The sequence below is a fragment of the Sugiyamaella lignohabitans genome, chromosome D, assembly GCF_001640025.1.
Source record: "Sugiyamaella lignohabitans strain CBS 10342 chromosome D, complete sequence".
NCBI lineage: Eukaryota > Fungi > Ascomycota > Dipodascomycetes > Dipodascales > Trichomonascaceae > Sugiyamaella > Sugiyamaella lignohabitans.
In genome coordinates, this window is record NC_031673.1 from 1,946,735 (window position 1) to 1,968,253 (window position 21,519).

Consider the following 21,519-nt stretch of genomic DNA (forward strand, 5'->3'; position numbering starts at 1 on the left):
TAACATCGCATCCAGAATGTCTCATGTGGTACCTCTATATTTTAGTAGAGCTGGGGTTTCAGATATCGACTTTTGATTCAAAGATTGCGCAATCTCATGCCTTGTTTGCCAATATGCAAGATTCACCAAAAAGATCGGCCAGCAAAAGGCATTTAACTACTTCAAAACGTTCGAATTCGAGGGCGCTAGAATGTGAAGTGCCTTGGACCCGAAACAGATTAGCAGTAAAATACGATTTAAACTCGTGGGGTCAGTTCTGGCTAGTTTATGTGTTTAAAGTTTTCTCTTGAGAAGTATCGCAGGGACTAATGATCATCAATGCTTGGACTTAATTAGTATTTTTTTAAACTTAAAGATCAATAAACTCTTAGGGTATTGAACAATGGTCAGTAAACTGTAATTTATTGTTTACGAGGTAGCCTTTTATCCGGATAATATGCTATCTCTATTTGTTGTCAGGTATTTACTCTTATTGCTATTACCCCAGGGTATATGTCATAAAACGTGATATGGCCACACCATGCAGCCTCGCGAGATCTGCATCAACTTTAAATTCTATTTCTGCAGTAGATAGTAATATCATGTCTACCAGTAATTGGATTTATTAGTAAATAGATCTTCTAGATAAATAAAACGCACTAAAATTTACTGTGGGGGCCAAAATTATATTTTCGCACGACTAATCCAGTCGCCAAAAAAAACATCAAAAAAAAGTTTTTTTTGGCGATAGAGCTTTATCGCCTCAAAAATATGCGGCGAGGACGCCGCACGAGCCGCATTGGAAATTTCCAGGACTGGGCCATATAGCTCGCAGATCAGATAGGTCTCCAAGAACCAGTCGATAAGATGATAAGGCAAAGGTTATTGGCTTCATTGAGTCGGCCCTTGTGCCTTCATAATCCAGCAAGGATCAAGATTATCTTGCTTCGCAATGGCCGGTTTGCGAGCACTTCGGCAAACTCGAATCACGTAGACTTTCAGAATCATCAGCACGACCTTCACCAGCTTGAAGCACAAATCAAGAATCATATCTTAGAAAGTGAATCTCCTGTATCAGAACAAACTGTCTTATCTGCACTACAAGCTTGTACTACTTTGGAAGCGACTTTCGCAGAATCTTCAAAGGCTGATAATCCACTGCCAGAGACTCCCGTCGAAGAAGCTAGAAAGTTACTACGAGGCATTCTAGAGTCGAAAAATGTCAAACTCACAACCGACATGTTAAAGAAGTATTTTATTGGACCATCTCCGTCTATCGCACCCAGTTCAACATCATCTATAGAGGTTTTGACAGCCTATAACAAACAACTGGGAACGACGTATATCCCTCGGGAAGTATCTATCATCCCCTTTAGACGGGCAGCATACAATGCAGAATTTGATAATTCTTTAGCAATAATGGATGCCACTGTGGGAACGAAAAGCTTATACCACAGATATATTCGCAAGCAAATGAGAAAGTATGGTCTTTACTGGGTTGGAGCTACTGGGTCTATTCTTGCATCAATTGAAGCATTACTACGAAGCGGGCTTGTAGGTGACTGGCCTTCAACAGCGATGGTTCAAGTAATGGCATTTACCTACTTGTCAAGTATATCTATATATGGAGTGCTTTCATCTGCTGGAAGAGTTTCAGGAGCAGGTGAAGTGCTTGAGTGGGTTGGAGGAACTCCATCCACATATAGATACAGCCATGCAGCTGAGATGAAGATGGCCTCTATTCTAGCTGGAATGAACAGTGCACTTCCTGAGAATCAGGGCGAATGCTCTTTACATATGATCAAGCAGCTTTTAGCTCGTAGAATGCAGCCAATTGAACCTGAGCAAGAAACTATGATGAAAGAGTACTGGGCCCGTGGAGGAGAAGGTTTTGAATGGATTGAGCCTGATCAAGATCCTGCTGAAATAATTTGGCGACAGAAAATGGAGCTTGCAAAAGCCAGCAGAATTGGATCTCCATACACTAGAAAATACAGCAACCCAGGTGACTGGACGGATGAGGTGCTTCATTCCATCCCGCATGCTTCTTTAATAGACACTGGTGATAAGTCACTCCCGGCCCCATCGCAAGCCCCTTCCGCATAACCGTTTATGTAAGGTACTGTAAATATATTATCCTATAATCAGCTGAATGTATAATGACAAATTACTCCCAAAAGATAGAAGAAAATCCAGAGACTGTCATCCCCTGGTCCCTGTCTGGGCATGAAGCAGTGCACAATTTCTTTTAAAACAAATTGCAGGACAATAGATCAGGAGTGGTTATTAATAAATTATCTTATTTTCTTATGTACCTTAATACCCATTAACATATCATATTTACAATATTAAACAATTAGTTCTCCTCGACCTCCTCAGCTTCGCTATGATTTGGCTTGACAAATAGTTCGTCATTCTTGACAGTGACTTCGACATCCTCGTTGTTCCGAATGAAGCCTCGAAGTAGATGCATGGCAAGTGGGTTTAATAGACTCTTTTGAATCAGTCTGTTGAGCGGCCGAGCTCCATACAATGGATCATAGCCTCTATTAACAAGCCATTGCTTGGCAGATTCGTCAACATCGAGTTTGATACGACGGTCGAGTAATCTTTCTTGAACTTCGCGCAGACGAATATCGACAATGGATTCCAGCGACTTTTTAGAGAGTCTATTGAATACCACCACATCGTCCAGACGATTAATAAATTCAGGGGGATAGTAATGCTTCATGGCCTCAAGAACCTGTTGCTTCGTTTGAGCACTTACTGTACCATCCTCATTCTCAAGCTCTTTGTCACTTACAAGGATATCTTGACCGATATTACTTGTCATGACAATGATTGTGTTCTTGAAATTGACCTTACGACCCTGGCCGTCTGTGAGCTGTCCTTCATCAAGAACTTGTAGAAGTAGTTTAGAAACATCAGGATGGGCCTTTTCAAATTCGTCAAAGAGAACAACTGCGTATGGCTTACGTCGTACCGCCTCGGTAAGTTCACCACTCTCCTCATATCCAACATAGCCTGGAGGTGAACCAATAAGTCGAGACACACTATGCCTTTCTTGGAATTCACTCATATCAAAACGAATGACTGAATTCTCGTCATCAAACAAGAATTCTCCAAGAGCCTTAGTCAACTCAGTCTTACCAGTACCAGTGGGGCCCAAGAACATGAAACTGCCCACAGGACGTTTTTCATTTGTCAGACCAGCACGTTGAAGATGAACTGCATCAGACACTGCTTTAATAGCTTCGTCTTGACCAATGACCCTACCTTTAAGTGACTCTTCCATGTACAACAACCTGTCTTTTTCTCCTTTCATGAGCGAATCGGTCGGAATACCAGTTACTCTCGAAATCACTCGAGCAATGTCGTTTGAGGTCACTGATTCATGCAATAAAGAGTTTTCGTCATCTTTTTTCTTTTGGTTTTCATTTGGCAGCTTGGCTTGCAACTCTGGGATCACAGAGTACTGTAGCTCAGAAGCACGCGCAAAATTGCCGCTTCGTTGGGCCAGCTCCAAATCAATTTTAGCTTGTTCAAGATTTGACTTTGCATTCTTAATATCCTCAAGATTCTTTCTCTCCTGCTCCCATACCTCATTTAATCTGCCAACTTCGTCTTGCTTGAGTTTCAACTCTTTCTCAAGATTGGCTCTTCTGTCTGTCGAAATAGGGTCAGTCTCTTTCTTCAAAGACTCGAGTTCAATCTGAATAGTCATGATTGCTCGGTCAAGTTCTTGAATGCTATCAGGTTTAGATTCATGCTGAAGACGAAGTGCCGAACATGCTTCATCAACCAGGTCAATTGCCTTATCAGGAAGATATCTGTCAGTAATGTACCTGTTTGAGTACACAACAGCAGTCACGAGAGCAGAATCGGTAATTCGAACACCATGGTGAACTTCATATCTCTCCTTTAAACCTCTTAAAATACTGATAGCATCATGGACTGTTGGCTCCTCAACCAGAACAGGCTGGAATCGTCTTGCCAACGCAGTATCCTTCTCAATATACTTTCGGTATTCGTCAATTGTAGTAGCACCACAGCACTGTAATTGACCTCTGGCAAGTGCTGGCTTAAGCAAATTCGAAGCATCAATACTACCTTCTCCTTTTCCAAGACCAAGCAGAATATGTAATTCGTCAATAAACAAAATCACATTTCCATGCTCTTGCTCTACTTCCTGTAGAACATTCTTTAGTCGTTCCTCAAACTCACCGCGATATTTGGCGCCAGAAATAAGACTTCCTAGATCCAATGACACAACTCGTTTCTCCTTCATGCTATCAGGGACTTGCTTCCTTGCAATTCTTTGTGCAAGACCCTCCATAATAGCAGTCTTACCCGTACCAGCCAGACCAATCAGAGCAGGATTATTCTTGCTTCGCCGGGATAGAATTTGAATTGTTCTTGTGATTTCTTTATCTCTTCCAATAACCGGATCTAGCTTTCCTTCATTGGCAAGCTTTGTTAAATCTGTTCCATACTTTTCAAGAGCAGACTGTTCTTGCTCCTCTTGCTGGAATCTCATCTGATTAGGACCCAATCCGCCACCTCCAGTGGCCATTCCACGTTGGGGTATAAACGAACCAACTTTCGAAACTGGAGATTGTGCTAACATAGACCTGTATAAAGAACCACTGACTAGTCCTGTACCATGGGAGGCAATTCTAGTCTGACGGTCTGGTGAACTGCGAACAGGTGATATATTCGACGAAGACAATGTCCTGAAAGAACCACCTCGTGGGATAGCCAGTGTCTGTGACAATTGCCTTGTCGCCTTGGCTTTATTTGCACTTTGTATTACAGCTTTGCTTGTAATCATATTAAATCAAACTGACTTGTTAATGAAAAAATGCGAACATGAGTTATCAAAGTCGGACTGCATGAGATGTGATCTGCTTATATAGTTGGGATATGCAGGGTCATGATTAGGGCGAGGAACCATCCAGAACCATCTCGAACGCTGATCATGCTTCTTACTATCAGCGGATGGAAGGGTTTTAGTTTGGACAAAGGAACCCTGTAGATGGCCTGTTCCGGAGACCACGGGACTGCTTTCTCTAGCAAATACTACTGGGTTACATCCAGCGGATGGAGTTTGTCTAGATTCACTGACTTGTTCATAAATGGCTAATCTTTCAAGATTAACTTGAGTTTCAGAACCCGTGGTACTGGTACGCAGGGTCTAGGAGCTGTCATTTTATGCATGTAAGTCATATAAGTATCACCGAAATAAATAAAATAAATAGAAAAATAAATAAATAAATCACTGCCTGTGAGAAGATGACGGAGCCTTGTCGTCCCAATAATCGCCAGGGTCGAATCCAGGAATTCGGTTAAACACATTAGGTGGTTCCTCATCGTCGTCTCCCTGAGTATCATGACTATAGACATGTTGATTTGCCAGTTGCGATGGGGCTTCATCATTTCTTTGTACGACAACATACAGATCATCATCATCCGAATCATCATCGTCGATGTTTTCGTTATTATTAATGATAGCATTCATATTGTGGTTCATATTGTTCATGTTGCTAACATCATTGATCCTGTTGACATTGCTGATGCTGTTGCTAGCATTGTGGTATCCTTCCCTTGCATTCATTTGACCCTGGGGAGAGTTTACAAATGCATTCTCACCAACAGAGAGACCAGATGCTCGAAGAACACTACTGCTCTGCTTGACAGGATGGATAAATCTCTGCAACCGATCATCAATTGTAATAACAGTTGTCAAATCGGGCTGTGGTGTAGGAAATCCCATGCCCGGTGACTGTGATGGGCTCAAAGAGATATCATCACCACCAATCTGACCACTAGCTTTTCTTCTTGTACCATCCTCATTACTAAAACCAGCATAGTTATTGGCCCCAGAATTATCAGTACCTTGCATTTCTGATAAATCAACATCTGAAGTCTGCATTCTTCGGGTGCTATTATAATTTGTCCACAAACTAGCTGGACTAGCACCTACACGAAAGATATGTTGCCATTTTGTCCATGAAAAGTCGAGCAATGGAGACTTTATTTTAGCCACCACCCAGCCTTTAATTTTGGCTTTGGAACCTGGATCTGAGCTACTCGTAACACTGTCACCTCCGTTGTCAGTACTATTTGATCCTCTAAACTGTGTCACTAGCTTGGATTTAAATTCCAACGCCATCTCATCTTCATAAACTTGACGACCCATAATCCCGTTTCTTTGCTCCTGTTTCTCATAAAGCTCTATAGCATCAAGCCAATCCCACAAAACCACGGTAGCAGCGCCATTCGATATATATACACAGTATACCGCCCAGCCAATGATCCACCTGGATGAAAAAAGGCCAATAAACACCAATGGAGCAACCAAAGTAGCTGTGGAAAAGAGTGCGATAATATATGTCCTATCATTGTAAGCATATCTTGCTTTGCGCAATGAATAAGCCAACATACAAACAGCATAAACGGTAACGAAAACTATTTCAAAAGCATATGCCACTATTATCCACTGATTCTCATGTAGTCTAGTGGCATTTAACGACCTATTTCTGTCGACAAAAAGTCCTATGCTCCAGAAAATTATCTCTAATATCAACAGTATTCCACCCACAATCTTCACCATTAGTACTTCTTTTCTTGGCCCGAATATTCGTAAAACTATCTGAATGTGAGCCAGCCACATAATGGCCTGAACAATGACAGCCGGAATCTCAAAAGAAAGTGCTCCAAGAGTGGCTTTTTGAAGTTCAAACGAGTCTTGGTATCCTGCTGCATACTGATTGTCGAGCTCGTTAAATGCTTGTGCGAGTGTAGCTGTTAAAAGAGCAGCTAATGCTAAAGTCGAGAATTTTTGTAGCCAGGGTCTTTTCTTAGTCGATATGATAAGAAGGATGAGTAGCAACCACCCGAGAACAGTAGCACCCGCTAAAGTATAGATAACAGGTGCAACACTACCGTAAAACGGACTTCTCATGGAGTAATATGAATCCGTATCATCGTTGTCTGCTTCTGTTTTTTGTTGAAGCTCAGAGCCTGATATCGGCGATGCGATATCTTTAGAGTTCAAGTAATCTTCAAGGGAGTCCGAAGACAACTGATCGCTCCTGGAAAGATTCTGATTCTTATCACATCCAACCAGATAAATACCCGAGTTGGTTATGAAAAGGGTTTCATTATTCAGCGAAATCGTTCCTACTGGAATGGCAAGCTGTTTACAATCCGACTCAGAACCGCTTTTTTCTGATGGAGGAGGAGGGGGAGGTGGCATATCTCCAAGAAGAGAAGGTGCAGGTGGAGCCGGCTGCTTCCTCGGTGGAATCCACACAAACCCTGGGCCTTCCATATTGAAATTAAAAAGTAAATAACCAGCACACAAAGTGTGTGACAGTAACAGATTTAAACCAAGTCCACAACTACTTGTATTAAGGGCTTATTGATTCTGAAACCAAACTTGAAATAAAATTAGACCTGATGCAAGCTGCTGCTGTTATTATTAAATACCTTCGTATACCAGCTATGCATACAAACCATGACTCTAAGAAAGAGTCAAATGATATATGTACCGAGATAAGCAGCGTGAGCTTTACAGCCTAGTCTACGCTTGGATCCAACTGTTACTTCGAGCTCTCGGTTTCGTGATCTTCGTTTGGGAAGCGGTCTCAACCGTTGCACGATGCCTTAATTAATCTGAGTCTGACCCTAACCCGAATACGATTTCAAGGGTCCTCTTGATCATAATTCGGTGTATCGTGATACGATTTTTGAAGCGGTTTATAAAAAATATATGAGGACAGGATATAGTTGGGATGAGAGATACAATTGGAATAATAAGTCGAGATTGGAAATGTGAAGAAAACTTTAGGGCTGAGATCTAGCTGCAATCAGCTGCAAGAACTCAGTGGTCCGTGCGGTATATTTGAAAAATACATTACAAAATAATAATATATTATATACAATTAGGCAGAGTTGGTGGTATTTACCAACCAAGCATAGTGCCTGGCAGCTTCAGAGCACATGTATGACATATCAGCATCTTTCCAGTCTCTAAAATTAGCGCCCATTTTAGGCATGTCGCAAGCCTCCCAAACAACTTCACGCCACATCAGCAGCTCAAAATCTTGATGCTCTAGAGCTGGCGATTTCCCAGCAGGACCACAGAATCGAATACGGGTCTCGTCAGATTGGAAGACATCCTTTTCTTCTCCTTCAAGAAGTAATCGAAGGTTTAGTTTAAACACGTTGAAGTGAACAAAAAGGATACGCGGTATCCAAGTTTCAGGCTGGGCTTTTAGAACATGCTTCTCATAATCGTCGTAGGGAAGGGCCTGCATCATACCAACTCCCTTATATATTCCGTTAGGACGGACCATTCCTGTTGTTATTAGAGGACTTTTGATTTGGTGTACAGTTGCGTTCAGCGCTCTTGCTGCAGCAATGTAGGTTTCTTTATCGCCTTCTCCAGGACCCCCTTGTGATAATAATTTGTAGTAGGCATTGAAGCCATTCAGGTTGTAATAAATAGAAAGAAGTAATGTCTTGTAGTGCTTTGACTTGGAAATCATTAGTTGACCCGACTCAGAGGTTTTGTTAGGAATGGCATTCTCCAGATCGGCCTCAGGAACCAGATTCGGGTCTGTGATAGATAAATCACCTCTTACCCGATCTCCTAACTCGATGCCGGCAATATCGTAGAAATCAGGTGATACAGTTCTATCCCAGTAATCGGGCCATACAACGTATCCAGTACTGTTGAATGGCTCTTGATGAAGTGACTGTTCAACGTCTCGGAAGAGCATGTTATCTGAGTCCATGAAAATGACATTTTCAAAAGACGAGGCTAGAATTGCCAAAGACTTGAACTGATATGAATGAATATCAAACGACCGAAAAAAGTTGTCGCCATAGACATCCTGAAGGATGAAACATCTGGCACCGAGACTTGGTAGAACTTTGCTGCAAATATCAGGTTCATATTCGTCTTTATTGGCCATAAAAACCTCGACAGGAATGTCAGGCGATACTCGTCGTAACATTTTCAGAGCAGCTACCATTACAGGAAGATAAGCCCCTCCTGAAGTGAATACCACACCACTACCATTAAACATTCCCTCGGGGTACGAAGATGGTATACTTTTTACAAAGTTACGGTGTGACTCAGTAAGTTTGGCTTTATCGTCATCACCAACAACAAGGAAATTCGACAATTCCTCCTTTGTAGACTTTTCATCTGACTGTTGTACCGTTTTGTCGTACTTGTATTTATTCAGGGGTTCGATATTCGGTCGGTTGTCTTCGAATATGGAAAGTAATGACCTGATGTAAAGAATGCGCTGGACTTCAATCTGGGCCCAAGTTGTTTTTGTTTCGGAAGTGGTTTTGGGTTCGAATGGTCTTGACGGCCGCCTGGCTGTTCCAGTTGGGGATCTTGTGGTGTTTGGCAATACATTGTGGGTTTTTGTGCTGCTGATACTGGTGGTCTCTATGGGACCAGAACTGCGGTGAGTTACTAGAAATGAAGATAGTATAGTCGGGTTCGAACTGGTAGTGATAGGTTCATGATTAGCTCGATTTTGGTCTTCCGAGCTGTAAATATTGCCGGATTCATCCTTTGATCCAGACCCGTCCTCCTTGTCATTTTCTTGCTCAACTTTATTTGCAGGCTCTGATTCGGGCTCGGCCACTGAATCAGATTCACCTTCAGCTTCCGAATCAATATTTCCCCCTGAAGCTGAAGGCGAGTTGGGTCTATGCAGTTCTTCTGATCCTAGAGTTGTATCTGGCACCGAAGCTCCCGGATCAAGTACCTGTGAAGTGGTATCTATATCGGTCGGACTATGAAATGGTTCCGTTGGTACAACACGCGACAGCTGGCGGCCTGTATTGTTGAAATGCCAGAAACCATAGCTTAGGAATAACAGACCAGCTGCGACAACCAACAGGCACTTGGTACGGAGTTCTCTTATACTCGTCATGAGCTCGTCTCACGTTATGAAATGAAATCAAACTGATTTAGGAGATGTGAATTTTATGGACAGAGCAGGCAAAATCAAAAATAGTCAACAAAATCCACTAGTAAAACAATCAAACGAAGGTCACGGATTTGATAGATAATCCAGGTTAGAATCCACAGTGGGACTAAGCAAAAAACAAACTAGTTAATAAAGCAGAATCAAAGAGAGGCAAAATGAAAGAACTAAGGGCAGTTTAGGACTAAATATATCAACGTCACAAATCCTGTCAAAACACCATTACCCAAAACGTGTGTTTATGCACATCCCTGCCATTATCTGTTTAAGGGATCCGTAATAGCAACTGGCATTGCTGCACTACTCAATCCGGACAAATACGGACGGACGTATGTCCCACGCTAAGACCCAATTCTCTGGACATCATCCAACAGTTAGCGTGAAACCTTCTTTAACAGCCGACAAAGACGCCACTAAGCGACGGGCTAAAATATGTTAACTAGCCGACGTCAAATGTATTGCATATCAATATAATATCTTTTGAGCCTAATATATTGGCGACAGCGCGAAATCTTGTCGTGCCGATCTTATACAGCAGCTGCAAGATCGACGTTGCTAATCCGGCATGCAGGCTAACTTTGACCCCTGAAATATACATATGTGAGGCCTTGGGGGATTCTGACCCTGATATAAAGATGGTCTTATCTCCGACCCGGGTAGATTTTTCTACTTTCTTTAAAATATCTGACATCTACCTCTAGTCCCGAAATTTGAATGTGGTTTATCTGAAACAGCATCAGGGATAAATTATCGTTAGACATGATCTTAGTAACACGTGACAAGAGCGAGTATTGAACCTCGAAGTCAGTGTCCTTGTACCAACTGGCAGCTACGACCAAATCCAGAGCAGAGCAAGATTTCCCGTCCGATCAATCGTATTTAAGCCTCTGAGAGCCTTTCTAAGTAATGCCGTGGGAGACCAGGCGTGAACAAACGGTGTTGTAGCTCACGTTCTTTTTTCCACATTGCAAGTAGGTAACCTCGCAAGATAGAGGTTCCATTTATACCCGGCACTACCCCCGGAACTTCCAATCCCAGACTCGGGCTCTCTTCACAAGAGACCCTGGTTGCACTCGGCTCACCAAGCCACCAAGACCGCTGACAAAACGACTCGAGCGCAGCGAGAGGAGCAGTGGGGTCTGGGGCTAAGCCCCAGCCGCCGGAGGCAGCTTATTTCCGATGGCCTCGGTCACATCGGATAAATTCCCAGCAGCTACGACTTAATCCAGATACCAAAGACCATGCTTAAATCGTGCCATTTTAGAGTAGTTCGTGGTGTGTCAGCACGACGCGGTACCCGGGGGCCGCGCGGTAGGGGCTGAAAGTATACCCCCCCACAGCCGGCCCAGGTAGGCGAGACGGAAAAAGGATGCGCCGTATGCGACCGAGGTTGGATAAGCAGCAGCCGGGGTAATCTCCGGTACCCCACTAACGGCGGTCCGGGTACTCGTATATATGTACATATATATATCGAGAAGAACCTGGGGAATTTTCGATTTGACTTTTCATCAGCTTACTAAACTTTTAGAAATCACAATGTCCGTATCAGTTGAAGACTCTATTCTCTACGAGGTCAAGGGAAAGACCGCTATTATTACTTTGAACCTACCCAAGGTGTTCAATGCGTTAGCTTTCGAGCACTACCAAAGACTCGATGAGTTGGTCCAAAAAGCAGCTAAAGACCCCAACACGGTTGTTACTCTGATCCAGAGTACTGGAAAGTTTTTCTCAGCTGGTGCTAATGTTAGCGGTGCTGGTCAAAGACCAACTGGAGACTATGTTGAAATGAGACGAAATTATATTGCAGGATTTGGTGCGCGTAACCTTTCCATCACCGAGACTTTTTACAACCACCCCAAGGTTTTGGTTGTCGCACTCAATGGACCAGTTATCGGACTCAGTGCTGCTTTAGTGGCTTTGGCTGACTTTATTTATGCAGTTGATTCCACTTTCCTACTGACACCATTTGCCAATATTGGTTTGGTGGCCGAAGGTGCTAGTTCTTACACTCTTCTTCAACGTCTTGGCTGGTCCAAGGCTAGTGAAGCTCTTTTAGCATCAAGACCCATTGATGCTAAGACGCTAGCTGATAGAGGTTTCATCAATGAATTGTTCAAGAAGTCTGATTTCAAGTCTGTTGAAGAGTTCAATGCCAAGGTTCTGTCTATCATTGAGAACAGTTTCAGCCACTTGGACCACGATTCTGTCAAGGATATTAAGCAACTTCTTCTTTTGTCTATGAGATCCAACCTCCAAGTTGCTAATAGTACTGAAGTCATTGGCGGTATTGAGAAGTTCTCACTTGGAATTCCTCAAAAGCGATTTGCTGCCTTGGCTGCTAAGAAACTCAAGCATAAGCTTTAAGCTAGAATTAGATAGCATGATAGTAAATGAATGATAAATACAGTAACGATAGTGAGAAGTTCTCTCTTGGAATCCTCAAAATCTATTTGCAAAAGTGATTTGCTGCAATGGCTAGTAAGAGTCAAGCATAAGCTTTAAAATTGGAAGCTACAATTAGATAGCATAATAATAAATAATGATAAATACAGAATCTAGAGATGAACGGTTGCTCACCTGAGAGTTTCGACTCGTCGATCTTCGACATCATCGACTTCCGAAGTCGTCAGCACTGGCACGTATATCTCTTCTCCAGATACCACTTCAGGCCGTTTTACAACAGGTTTACTGTCCTTTTTGTTGATGGAGATATTAGCAAGCAGAATAAACGCTACAAATATGACCGCCATCAACCCTCTACGAGTGGTCTGCCATCTCAACCCTTCAATTTCCGACTTGACATCGGAATTGATCTCGATGGTGATTTTATTGTTGAGTTCCTGGATTTTGAGCTGAATTGCATTCTCCTCGGCTCTAGTTGCATTTTTGCGCTCGTTTATCTCCATATCTATTTCCATCTTCAAAGTATTCATAACTTCGTCAATTTCATGCTGGAGAAGCTCCACATCTCGTTGTAGCCGACCAAGATCGGCTCTAAATTGCTCAGCTTGAGCCTGACGAGACGTCTGAATCTCATTCTTGAGTTCAGAACAGGCTGCTTCAAAAAGGTATGCTTCATTTTCAGCAGCCCACTGAGGAATAGCATTTTCTTGACACTCAGTTAGCGCTCGGGACAGCAAATCTCTCATGGTTCGCATCAAAACGTCAGCTTGACCAGACGTGTAGCCCGAATACTTCAAACTTGAATATATCTTTTGAGTGTCGAAATACTGGAAATATCTCTGCGATTGAAACGCATCCTCATTTCCAGAGCCTTCAGATCTCTCAGTAGGCAGAGCAATCTCAATCGACGTAGTAGGCTCTGTAAACGATCCGGTGCTATTTCCTGGGTTAAACAGATTATCTGACCCAACAGCAGCAGCATTACCGGATCCAGAACTTTCAGGAGTATTTAAATAGGAATTCATACCAATTGGAGTCTGGTCTTGACTCGAGCTACCAGTCACATGTTCTTCAGGTTGAGGATCGGTATTTGCACCCTGATTCTGACTCTGATTTTGCGTTTCTCTATCACCAGTCGAGCCTTCTTCCCTCTTTTCAGCCTTATTATCGCTATTAGACTCATTACTTGTTTCACTCTGCTGTTTCTGATTCTCGTCTCCACTGTTCTTATCCTGAGAGGATTCCGTCGACACTTGCTTGTCGCTCTGATTCTTTTCGTTTTGTTTCTGATTTTGAGCTGTCATATGTAAAGGACGACTACTAGCATCGATCTTGCCATTGTTCCAGTTCGATTTCTCTCCGCCAGGCTCCGACATGTCTACTGAAGGCGGTGGCCCACTAGCAAACGTTCTATTAAACACTCTAACATGATTCAAGCTACGACCAACAAAACTCGATTTCAAATCCCCTTTGATCCCATTCACATAATCAACATTTCTGCTGGATGACAAACTTCTTCTCACAATAACACTTCCCAGACCGACCTGGATACTACTGGTATCGATAGCCGCCGGGGCAAGACGAGCCCCAGATGCTCGTAATAACGGCTCTGCTAGCCGCCCGACACACCGGCTTCCTGATAACACGGTCTTTCGCTTCGCACAGGTCGCTATCATTGCCAATTCCACACAATCTCACAGTACAGCAACGAAACGAATCCACTCTTTTCTCTGTGTTTCACTTGATTCTCTCAGTCAGCAAGTTTAAATAGCCAACTCAATTCCCTGCATGTATCAGACCTGCCGTATGATACCGCGCCGTTTCTACCCGTTTCTGGCCGTGACCTAACCTGATGAGCTCGATCGGCCGAACTCAGGGGTTCCAGGGTCCTTCGTGGGGTGCACTTGCCTCCGGCGGCTGGGGCTCCGCCCCAGACCCTGGTTGCTCCTGCTTCGCAGGAGATGGCTGGGACTGTCGACAGAACCGACTCGAGCGGAGCGAGAGGAGCAGCGGGGTCTGGGGCGCAGCCCCAGCCGCCGGAGGCAGAGCCCGTTCTCATGTAAACCGGTCTTTGATTTTCCCAGAACCCGAGTCCCCTGTCACTGGGACTGAATTGGTCCGCCAGTGAGTGTGGTTGATAGAATTTTCGGTTAAGTGCCGGGTGAGAGTTGAAGCGCCAGACTCGGGCCTGGTCAAGGTTCATGGTGCGGCTAGCTGGTGAAGAGTCGTGAATGCAGCTGATCACAGTAGGTGATCAGACATAATCGCAAGTGAATTGATTAGAGATTTTTATCATGAGAGGGCAATTGAGAACACCTCTGAGTGTTCTTAGTCGTGGGGGATTTAGGTACCAGACACGTGCTTGGCAGGTTGGACCGAATCAGCTGGAACAGAAGCAGAGGGGTCTGGGTTCATGTTCAGCGGTCCGTCACTCGTCAACTGCTTCTCCAGAGGAGCTGAAGCACTTCTCGCAGTTGGCGGATTCGTGGTGGGACTCTCAGGGACCTCAGAGAATTCTACATAAAATGAACCTTCTACGAATGGATTATGTTCGAGACACTTTGGCCAAATATAGTCCTGGAGACTTGCCGGGTTACTCGCTTGATCTCCTGCCAAAGGCTATCAGGGATCAGTTTGAAGGTAATCAGTCAATTGGCTATGAAAATCAGTACGAAGTGCTAGATGTAGGCTGTGGAGGTGGTTTGCTGTCAGAGAGTCTTGCTAGGCTGAAAGAGGTGCGGCAAGTTCGTGGCATTGATCTCACTAGTGACGTGCTAGAAGTCGCCAAGGATCACATGAAAAAAGACCCGATATTGAAGTCCAAACTTGATTATCGACTTATGGGCATTGATCAGGTGCCGGAAAACGAGAAATATGATATTGTGACTCTTTTTGAAATGCTGGAACATGTGCCACGACCTGCTGAGGTTCTTGATGCTGCTCTTAAACGAGTTAAACCTGGCGGTTGGGTGTTCATCTCTACTATCAACCGTACTCCTATTGCATACTTCACGACCATTTTTATGGGTGAAGACGTTCTCCGAATCGTTCCAAAGGGCACTCATACCTATGACAAATACATTAATGAGCAGGAACTGCGTGACTTTTTCTCTGACAAATCCGACTGGGACGTCGTCCGCAGCGATGGCTGTTTTTTTATGCCATTTCTCGACTGGCAACTAACGTCGAACCGGTCTATCGGTAACTACTTCCTAGTTGCTCGTCGCAGACTCTAACTTATTTCTGTATATAGCCAATTATTGATTTTCTTACATGTCGTCTGATGTCGGGTAGGGTAGGTGAGGTGCATTCTTACCCTCGTTGCTCAACTTGCTACGCTCAAGTCGTTCTGAGACGTCAACACATCGGGTCTGGATCACTGACTCTTTTAATTTATAGTTCGTAAACATAATGATTCGAGTCGACGATCCGAGCCCCGAGATCTCGGACATCACAGCGACAAGCGAAGAAAGCTTAGTTAAAAAGTTAATACACTGAATGAACTCAATAGTCAATTCTCATTAAACTATTATATGAAAGGGATCACGCGGGTTAAAAATAAGAATAGATGCAATTAGTATTGGTATGACGAGGAGCCATTTAGGAAGCAGCCACTTCCTGTTTGTCGTGCTCCACAGGTTCGTCAACAAACGTTGGTAGACTCGAATCTTCAGTTAGATAACTAGGAGTTCCTTCGGCTGTTGGCTCGTTGAGCTGCTCAAATTCCATTTCTTCACCCAGTGCTTCAAGTTCAGCATCTAACTCAGCTTCGTCAATGTCGTCCGGTACTGCATAGTTACGTGACATGGTCGACTGTAGCTCTTCAGAAACTTCTAGCAGATCCGCCATCTCGTCTTGTAGTGACTCGATTTTATCGATATTGATCTTGCCATATTGTCTCTTGAGCTCCTTATTGGCAGTTTTCATAGCATCCACTGTAGCCATAGTATTTCGTAGATTCTCCGATGTCATGGCTGCTTGCTCCATGTTCCAACTCTGAGACTGCAATTGGTCCTTTTGTGATTCAACTTGTCGTCTCTGTTTCAAGATCTTGAGTGCTTTTTGTTTCAAAGCGTTTTTTCCTGGTCCATCTCGCATTCGCGACATCTTCTGCTGATAAGTACTCAGTTCAGCATTCAACTTGGCCAACTTGACGTCCAGCGTCGCTACTCGATTGTCAATACTGTTGACGGCATCCATCAACGACGGCTTTGGAGCCGTCGTTTTCGATCCAAATATTCTATTCATTGTTCTTTGCAATAAGCTTTGTGATCAATTTGTGTAAACTGAAGCCTATATATAGCAGTGGCAATATCAGAATTAGAGATCAAGATCAACATGTGGAGTTGATAACATCGTCGTCTCGATAACGCAGCCAGTCCCTAACCCAGGTCAAATCTCAAGTGAACCGGTGAAATAGGTCAGATGTTATGATTTTGTGGATTCAAACAAGACTAGATTGCGGATATTTGTCTGTATTCTGATTTAGAGTATTTTCTAGTATAAGATAGTTATTGGTTCTTATCAACCGCTCGCTGCCTGATGCAGGTACGCAGATCGCGACCCTGCAGAAATCAGTTTCTAGAATGGCGCCAATTGTACAGCGCCAGTCTTTTATAATATTCTCTTCAGAAGCAGGACAAACCGTTTCAAATTGTTGTTATACCTGTGTATATTTTCATGTAAATTGGATCACATTTCAAGGGCCAAAGTCAAGGGTCATTTTTGATAGCAGCTGCCAAGTCTTTAGCAAACCTGTCATCAAAGTTTCCAACAAATAGATACACCCCAGCCATTGCAAATTTGTAAATCAGATTAAATGGAGGATTGCTTATTATGTTGTTCACAGCGATATAGCGAATGTTCCTCCTTCTGACTAGATTCCGTAGCGCTCTTTCGGTAATGCCCGTATCACCAAGATCAATTTCCCGAAGAACTGGGAAAGTATAAGTGACTCTATCAATAAAATCGTCATCAACAGACGGATTGTTTCGCAAACTGAGTCTTTTGAGCCTTGGGAATACTTTCCAAAAGATGTCCCACGAAGCTCTCGCGTTCCGATCATAAATTACATCTTGAACTATCAAGGTGTCTAAGCATTCACCGCATTCAAAAGTCCCAAAGAATGTGCCAATATCGCCTTCGCATCCAATAATTTCCAGCCTACTTAGTCTTCTCAGTGAACCGTTAATAAACTGCCAGGGGACCGCTGCCCTTGTAAAGCTCAATGATTCAAGGTTTGGAGGCCATTGGAGAATATCACCAGCATTTTCCCATGCAGACGACATTGGATCTTTATCAGGGTGCATCTTCCCGTAACATTCACTAATTAATTTGAATGAAACCAGCTTAGGACAGCAAGCGGATACCATTGTTAAAAGATTCATCACGTCGTGAGTATCACAGAAATAGAACATCACTGTAAATTTCTCTAGGTTAGGAAATGCCCGAAGCAAATGAAAATATATTCCCGCCTTAGATTTGCAGTCATGCGAGACATTCATCGATAGGGATTTCATAGATGGTATCGTAGTCACTGAGAGAGATAGACACTTGTTTAAGTTGTCTTGTAGCATGATCACTTTAGCAAAAGATCTTTCATAATGAGGATCATAGTTTTCATAGTAATGACGACGAGCCGTTGATAGAACTTCCCATATCAAGCTAGTAGCTTTATCAGCACTAATATGTAGTTCACTTGTTACTTCGGAGAGGCTTTCAAGAAGTGTCTCTAGTTCGAGACAAACACTTGACTTTGAGTAGCCTTTTATAACGTCTTTCATGATACAAGTCACCGAGAGTTTGTTGCTAGGAACTAGCTTAGGGAGACATTTACGATTTAAGAAATTAACTCCCATTAGCTCAAGATGGTCAATAAGAAGTCCATCGGGTAAATACTGAGGCTTGAAGAGCTCTTTCCAGTCTTTCTTGTGAAACTTACTATGTTGGAAATCGATCTTGAGGTGTAAAAGGCGTGGATTCATCAGAGTGGTTTGATCGGGGAATGCGTAACTCACGTACCTTATAAAAACCTTCATGTCAGCTTTGTGTTTGCATGTTGTCAAGTCAATACTCGACAACCACAAACGGGAGTCTGTTCTCAAGTAGTCTCTCCATGACTTTGAAACTTGTTGAAGCCTGTCCCAGTCATATGTTTTTAAATTAGAGAAAATTCTATGTACCACCTCATGTGGTAGTCGTGCCAGTGGATCAGCTCTAATCTCGGGCCAGTCATAATCGGCTTTTAAAGCCAAGAACTTTTTAATCAAATCTTTTCTTAAAATGTTTTTTGGCAAATATTCATTTTCATAATCTCTGAGGGATATGTTCTTTTCAAGTTTTTTGACCTCTTGGAATATCTCAGCAAATTTGTTACCCTCGGATCCTAAAGACGGTATCAATAGCTCAAGGTATCGTCTGAAATGTGGAAGTCGAAAATAGAATTTTTCAAGTGTTTGATAGCAAAATGACAATTCTTCTTGAGGGTTGTCTAAGAGGCGTGCTAGTTCTTCTCTTGTCTCAAATAATGGTAGTGCTAATTTTCCAGTCGAGTCTAGATCTTCTGCCACGCCAATAGCTTCTGAGTAAATATCAACTGCTATCTGCCTCTCATCAAAAGTTTTCTGTACGGCACCTTCACCATTATTATCAGCCAAATTAACACTCGAGTCATCGATATCCATTATTTCAAATTACTAATTTATAAGTTATAACTCTAACAAGCTTAATGACATGTTTTTATGGTACCATGAACCTGTCCACTTACTACACATGTAATTTATACATTCTGCACTGCGAGGCGATCCTGGCATCATGCTACTTAAGGTTATGCAGAAAGATGCATAGCAAAAGACTATTTCTTTTTCTTCTTTTCTATATTTACAAAATAAAATATGGACGAGATCTAAGTTATCTTTTTTTCTTTAATATATATATAAGGTCATCAAATAAATCATGCAAGCGAACGTAGGGTATTTTGTTGCTCAGGGGTAGGTCATAAACTGGGAGGATTTTTATATCTTGAACCAGGAATAAATAGCACTATTTTTGTCTGTCGAAATGCTGCTATTTTATTCATAGTCTGGTCTCAGTTTCTGATCTACGAGTGTATTCAGAAGCAGCACTCTCATCCATGACAAACTCACAGTGCTTGTGCAATCTCATAAAACTGCCGGGACAAGAACTTGAAATCTCGTCAACAAGAGAATGCTTGACAGCCTTAGCCTTGGCAGGTCCAAATGCAAGAATAATAACCTCTTCAGAAGCCAATACAGTAGCAATACCAACTGTAAGAGCAGATCGAGGAACAAGTTCGGGACTAGCAAAGAATCTAGAATTGGCCTTGATAGTACTGTCAGCAAGTGAGATCTGACGAGTGACACTATCAGCCGAAGAACCGGCCTCGTTGAAAGCAATGTGACCATTAGGACCGATTCCACCCAAGAACAGGTGAATACCACCAATATCCTTGATCTTTTGTTCATATCTAGCACATTCGGCTTCAATGTTATCAGTGTGACCATTAAGGATGTTGATATTTTCCTTTGGAATATCAATGTGGTTGAAAAGGTGCTTGTACATGAAGTAGTGATAAGACTGATCCGACTCAATACCTAGTCCAACATACTCGTCCATGTTGAATGTGACGACATGCTTGAAACTGACCTTTCCTTGACTATAAGCTTCTCTAATATACTTGTAGACAGGTTCAGGAGACGAACCAGTAGGAAGTCCCAGAACAAATGGCTTATCAGCAGTAGGTTGGAATTGGTTGATTTTGGTTATAATAGTATCAGCAACATATTTGCATGCAATGTCGGAAGAAGCAAAGATCTTGGGAGAAACCATTGTTCAATAATTTGGCCTTGTGAATATGGGTAATGTGTAGTGTATGGAAATAACCGGTCTAGAACTAAATTTTTGTGAAAAAAAAATATAATCTGGGGTATGACAGCACCTGGCTGTATTTATATACAATGAGAAGATTATCTTCCTTAGAGTAACATCTCGATACTACTTAGCGTTACACCGAAAAATACTCAATTTCATGTACTACACACTTAGTGCTGCAGAATCAGCAAGCTCGACTGATGGATTGACTGATTGTCTGGGGATCCTGCTGACGGTTGAACGGACTGCACGCTTTTACCGCCTTTTAGCTCGCCAGACAATGTCCCAACTGCTGCGATGAGGTCCTCCTGCTACCCACCGGACCGCCCCGGCTGCTATCTTACGGTACCATCTGCCCCTTCTGGCCGCTGCAGCGTAACACAAAACTGCCTGAAGGTTACAATTTCTCTCCACTCACTGCTGCAGCATATCCGTCAAACCGTTTTGACTGTGACGTTATAGCTTCTGCTGGGGTGCGGCTTACCAGGGTCCAACTCAGGGGTAATGCACAGTCGACCCTGGTTGTGCCTCCGGCGGCTGGGGCTCCGCCCCAGACCCCGTGGCTCCTGCTTCGCAGGAGATGGCTGGGACCGTAGGGTGACGACTCGAGCGGAGCGAGAGGAGCTGTGGGGTCTGGGGCAGAGCCCCAGCCGTCGGAGGCAGGCCCCGTGTCGTTGCTACCATTCAGGACCGGGATTGAGACTTTCTATTTTACTCGGTTCGAGAACCTCTGGACCCGTGGAGTGCCATTGGTGCCAAAAATGTTTAAATATGGCATTTCTGGAGTGTATCACGTATCACGTGAAAGAATGTGAGTTTGGCTGGTGAGATTTTAGCCAGGGTCCTCCAGCCGCAGTCTCTGGACCCCCGAAACCACTGGGCCCGTCGACGAAACGACTCGAGCGCAGCGAGAGGAGCCACGGGGTCTGGGGCGGAGCCCCAGCCGCCGGAGGCAGAGCCCAGTGCCCAATTGACAGCGACTCGTCGACACGGGAACGGCTAAACGTTATCGCTGCACCCTGCGAAAGTCCCAATCCCCGAGGCACTGACCGGGCCCAGTACTGAGTCCACCTATCATAAGCCGGCGTACACTCGGGCCGGACCCCCATTCTAGTTTCCGCTTGCTGCACCAGGACCAGGTCATGTACCCCACACGAGTTGGATAGAAGATATATTATACTCGGTTCATCGTCTTTTGGTACTTCTTACTCGGTCTTTAGAGAAGTTTCAT

General features: G+C 43.4%; 9 protein-coding genes across 9 annotated transcripts; 3 read left to right on the forward strand and 6 right to left on the reverse strand.

Annotated features, from left to right (window-relative positions):
- Positions 1-846: 846 nt before the first annotated feature.
- Positions 847-2,085, forward strand: AWJ20_5234 (uncharacterized protein; the record flags this gene model as incomplete). Its single annotated transcript, XM_018882362.1, has 1 exon — positions 847-2,085. The coding sequence occupies one exon, from the start codon at positions 847-849 to the stop codon at positions 2,083-2,085; it is 1,239 nt and encodes a 412-aa protein (XP_018736746.1).
- A 250-nt stretch (positions 2,086-2,335) lies between these two features.
- On the reverse strand, positions 2,336-4,810 carry HSP78 (chaperone ATPase HSP78; the record flags this gene model as incomplete). The annotated part of the gene is made up of 1 exon (XM_018882363.1): positions 2,336-4,810. One exon carries the CDS (start codon positions 4,808-4,810, stop codon positions 2,336-2,338), a length of 2,475 nt encoding a protein of 824 aa, XP_018736747.1.
- A 444-nt stretch (positions 4,811-5,254) lies between these two features.
- On the reverse strand, positions 5,255-7,312 carry RIM21 (Rim21p; the record flags this gene model as incomplete). The annotated part of the gene is made up of 1 exon (XM_018882364.1): positions 5,255-7,312. The coding sequence occupies one exon, from the start codon at positions 7,310-7,312 to the stop codon at positions 5,255-5,257; it is 2,058 nt and encodes a 685-aa protein (XP_018736748.1).
- Positions 7,313-7,925: 613 nt separating this feature from the next.
- MNN2 (Mnn2p) lies at positions 7,926-9,941 on the reverse strand (the record flags this gene model as incomplete). The annotated part of the gene is made up of 1 exon (XM_018882365.1): positions 7,926-9,941. The coding sequence occupies one exon, from the start codon at positions 9,939-9,941 to the stop codon at positions 7,926-7,928; it is 2,016 nt and encodes a 671-aa protein (XP_018736749.1).
- A 1,590-nt stretch (positions 9,942-11,531) lies between these two features.
- Positions 11,532-12,359, forward strand: ECI1 (dodecenoyl-CoA isomerase; the record flags this gene model as incomplete). The annotated part of the gene is made up of 1 exon (XM_018882366.1): positions 11,532-12,359. One exon carries the CDS (start codon positions 11,532-11,534, stop codon positions 12,357-12,359), a length of 828 nt encoding a protein of 275 aa, XP_018736750.1.
- Positions 12,360-12,568: 209 nt separating this feature from the next.
- AWJ20_5239 (uncharacterized protein) lies at positions 12,569-14,074 on the reverse strand (the record flags this gene model as incomplete). The annotated part of the gene is made up of 1 exon (XM_018882367.1): positions 12,569-14,074. The coding sequence occupies one exon, from the start codon at positions 14,072-14,074 to the stop codon at positions 12,569-12,571; it is 1,506 nt and encodes a 501-aa protein (XP_018736751.1).
- Positions 14,075-14,923: 849 nt separating this feature from the next.
- COQ3 (hexaprenyldihydroxybenzoate methyltransferase) lies at positions 14,924-15,634 on the forward strand (the record flags this gene model as incomplete). The annotated part of the gene is made up of 1 exon (XM_018882369.1): positions 14,924-15,634. The coding sequence occupies one exon, from the start codon at positions 14,924-14,926 to the stop codon at positions 15,632-15,634; it is 711 nt and encodes a 236-aa protein (XP_018736752.1).
- A 364-nt stretch (positions 15,635-15,998) lies between these two features.
- Positions 15,999-16,646, reverse strand: VPS60 (Vps60p; the record flags this gene model as incomplete). The annotated part of the gene is made up of 1 exon (XM_018882370.1): positions 15,999-16,646. The coding sequence occupies one exon, from the start codon at positions 16,644-16,646 to the stop codon at positions 15,999-16,001; it is 648 nt and encodes a 215-aa protein (XP_018736753.1).
- Positions 16,647-19,472: 2,826 nt separating this feature from the next.
- Positions 19,473-20,246, reverse strand: AWJ20_5242 (uncharacterized protein; the record flags this gene model as incomplete). Its single annotated transcript, XM_018882371.1, has 1 exon — positions 19,473-20,246. One exon carries the CDS (start codon positions 20,244-20,246, stop codon positions 19,473-19,475), a length of 774 nt encoding a protein of 257 aa, XP_018736754.1.
- Between the last annotated feature and the right edge of the window lie 1,273 nt (positions 20,247-21,519).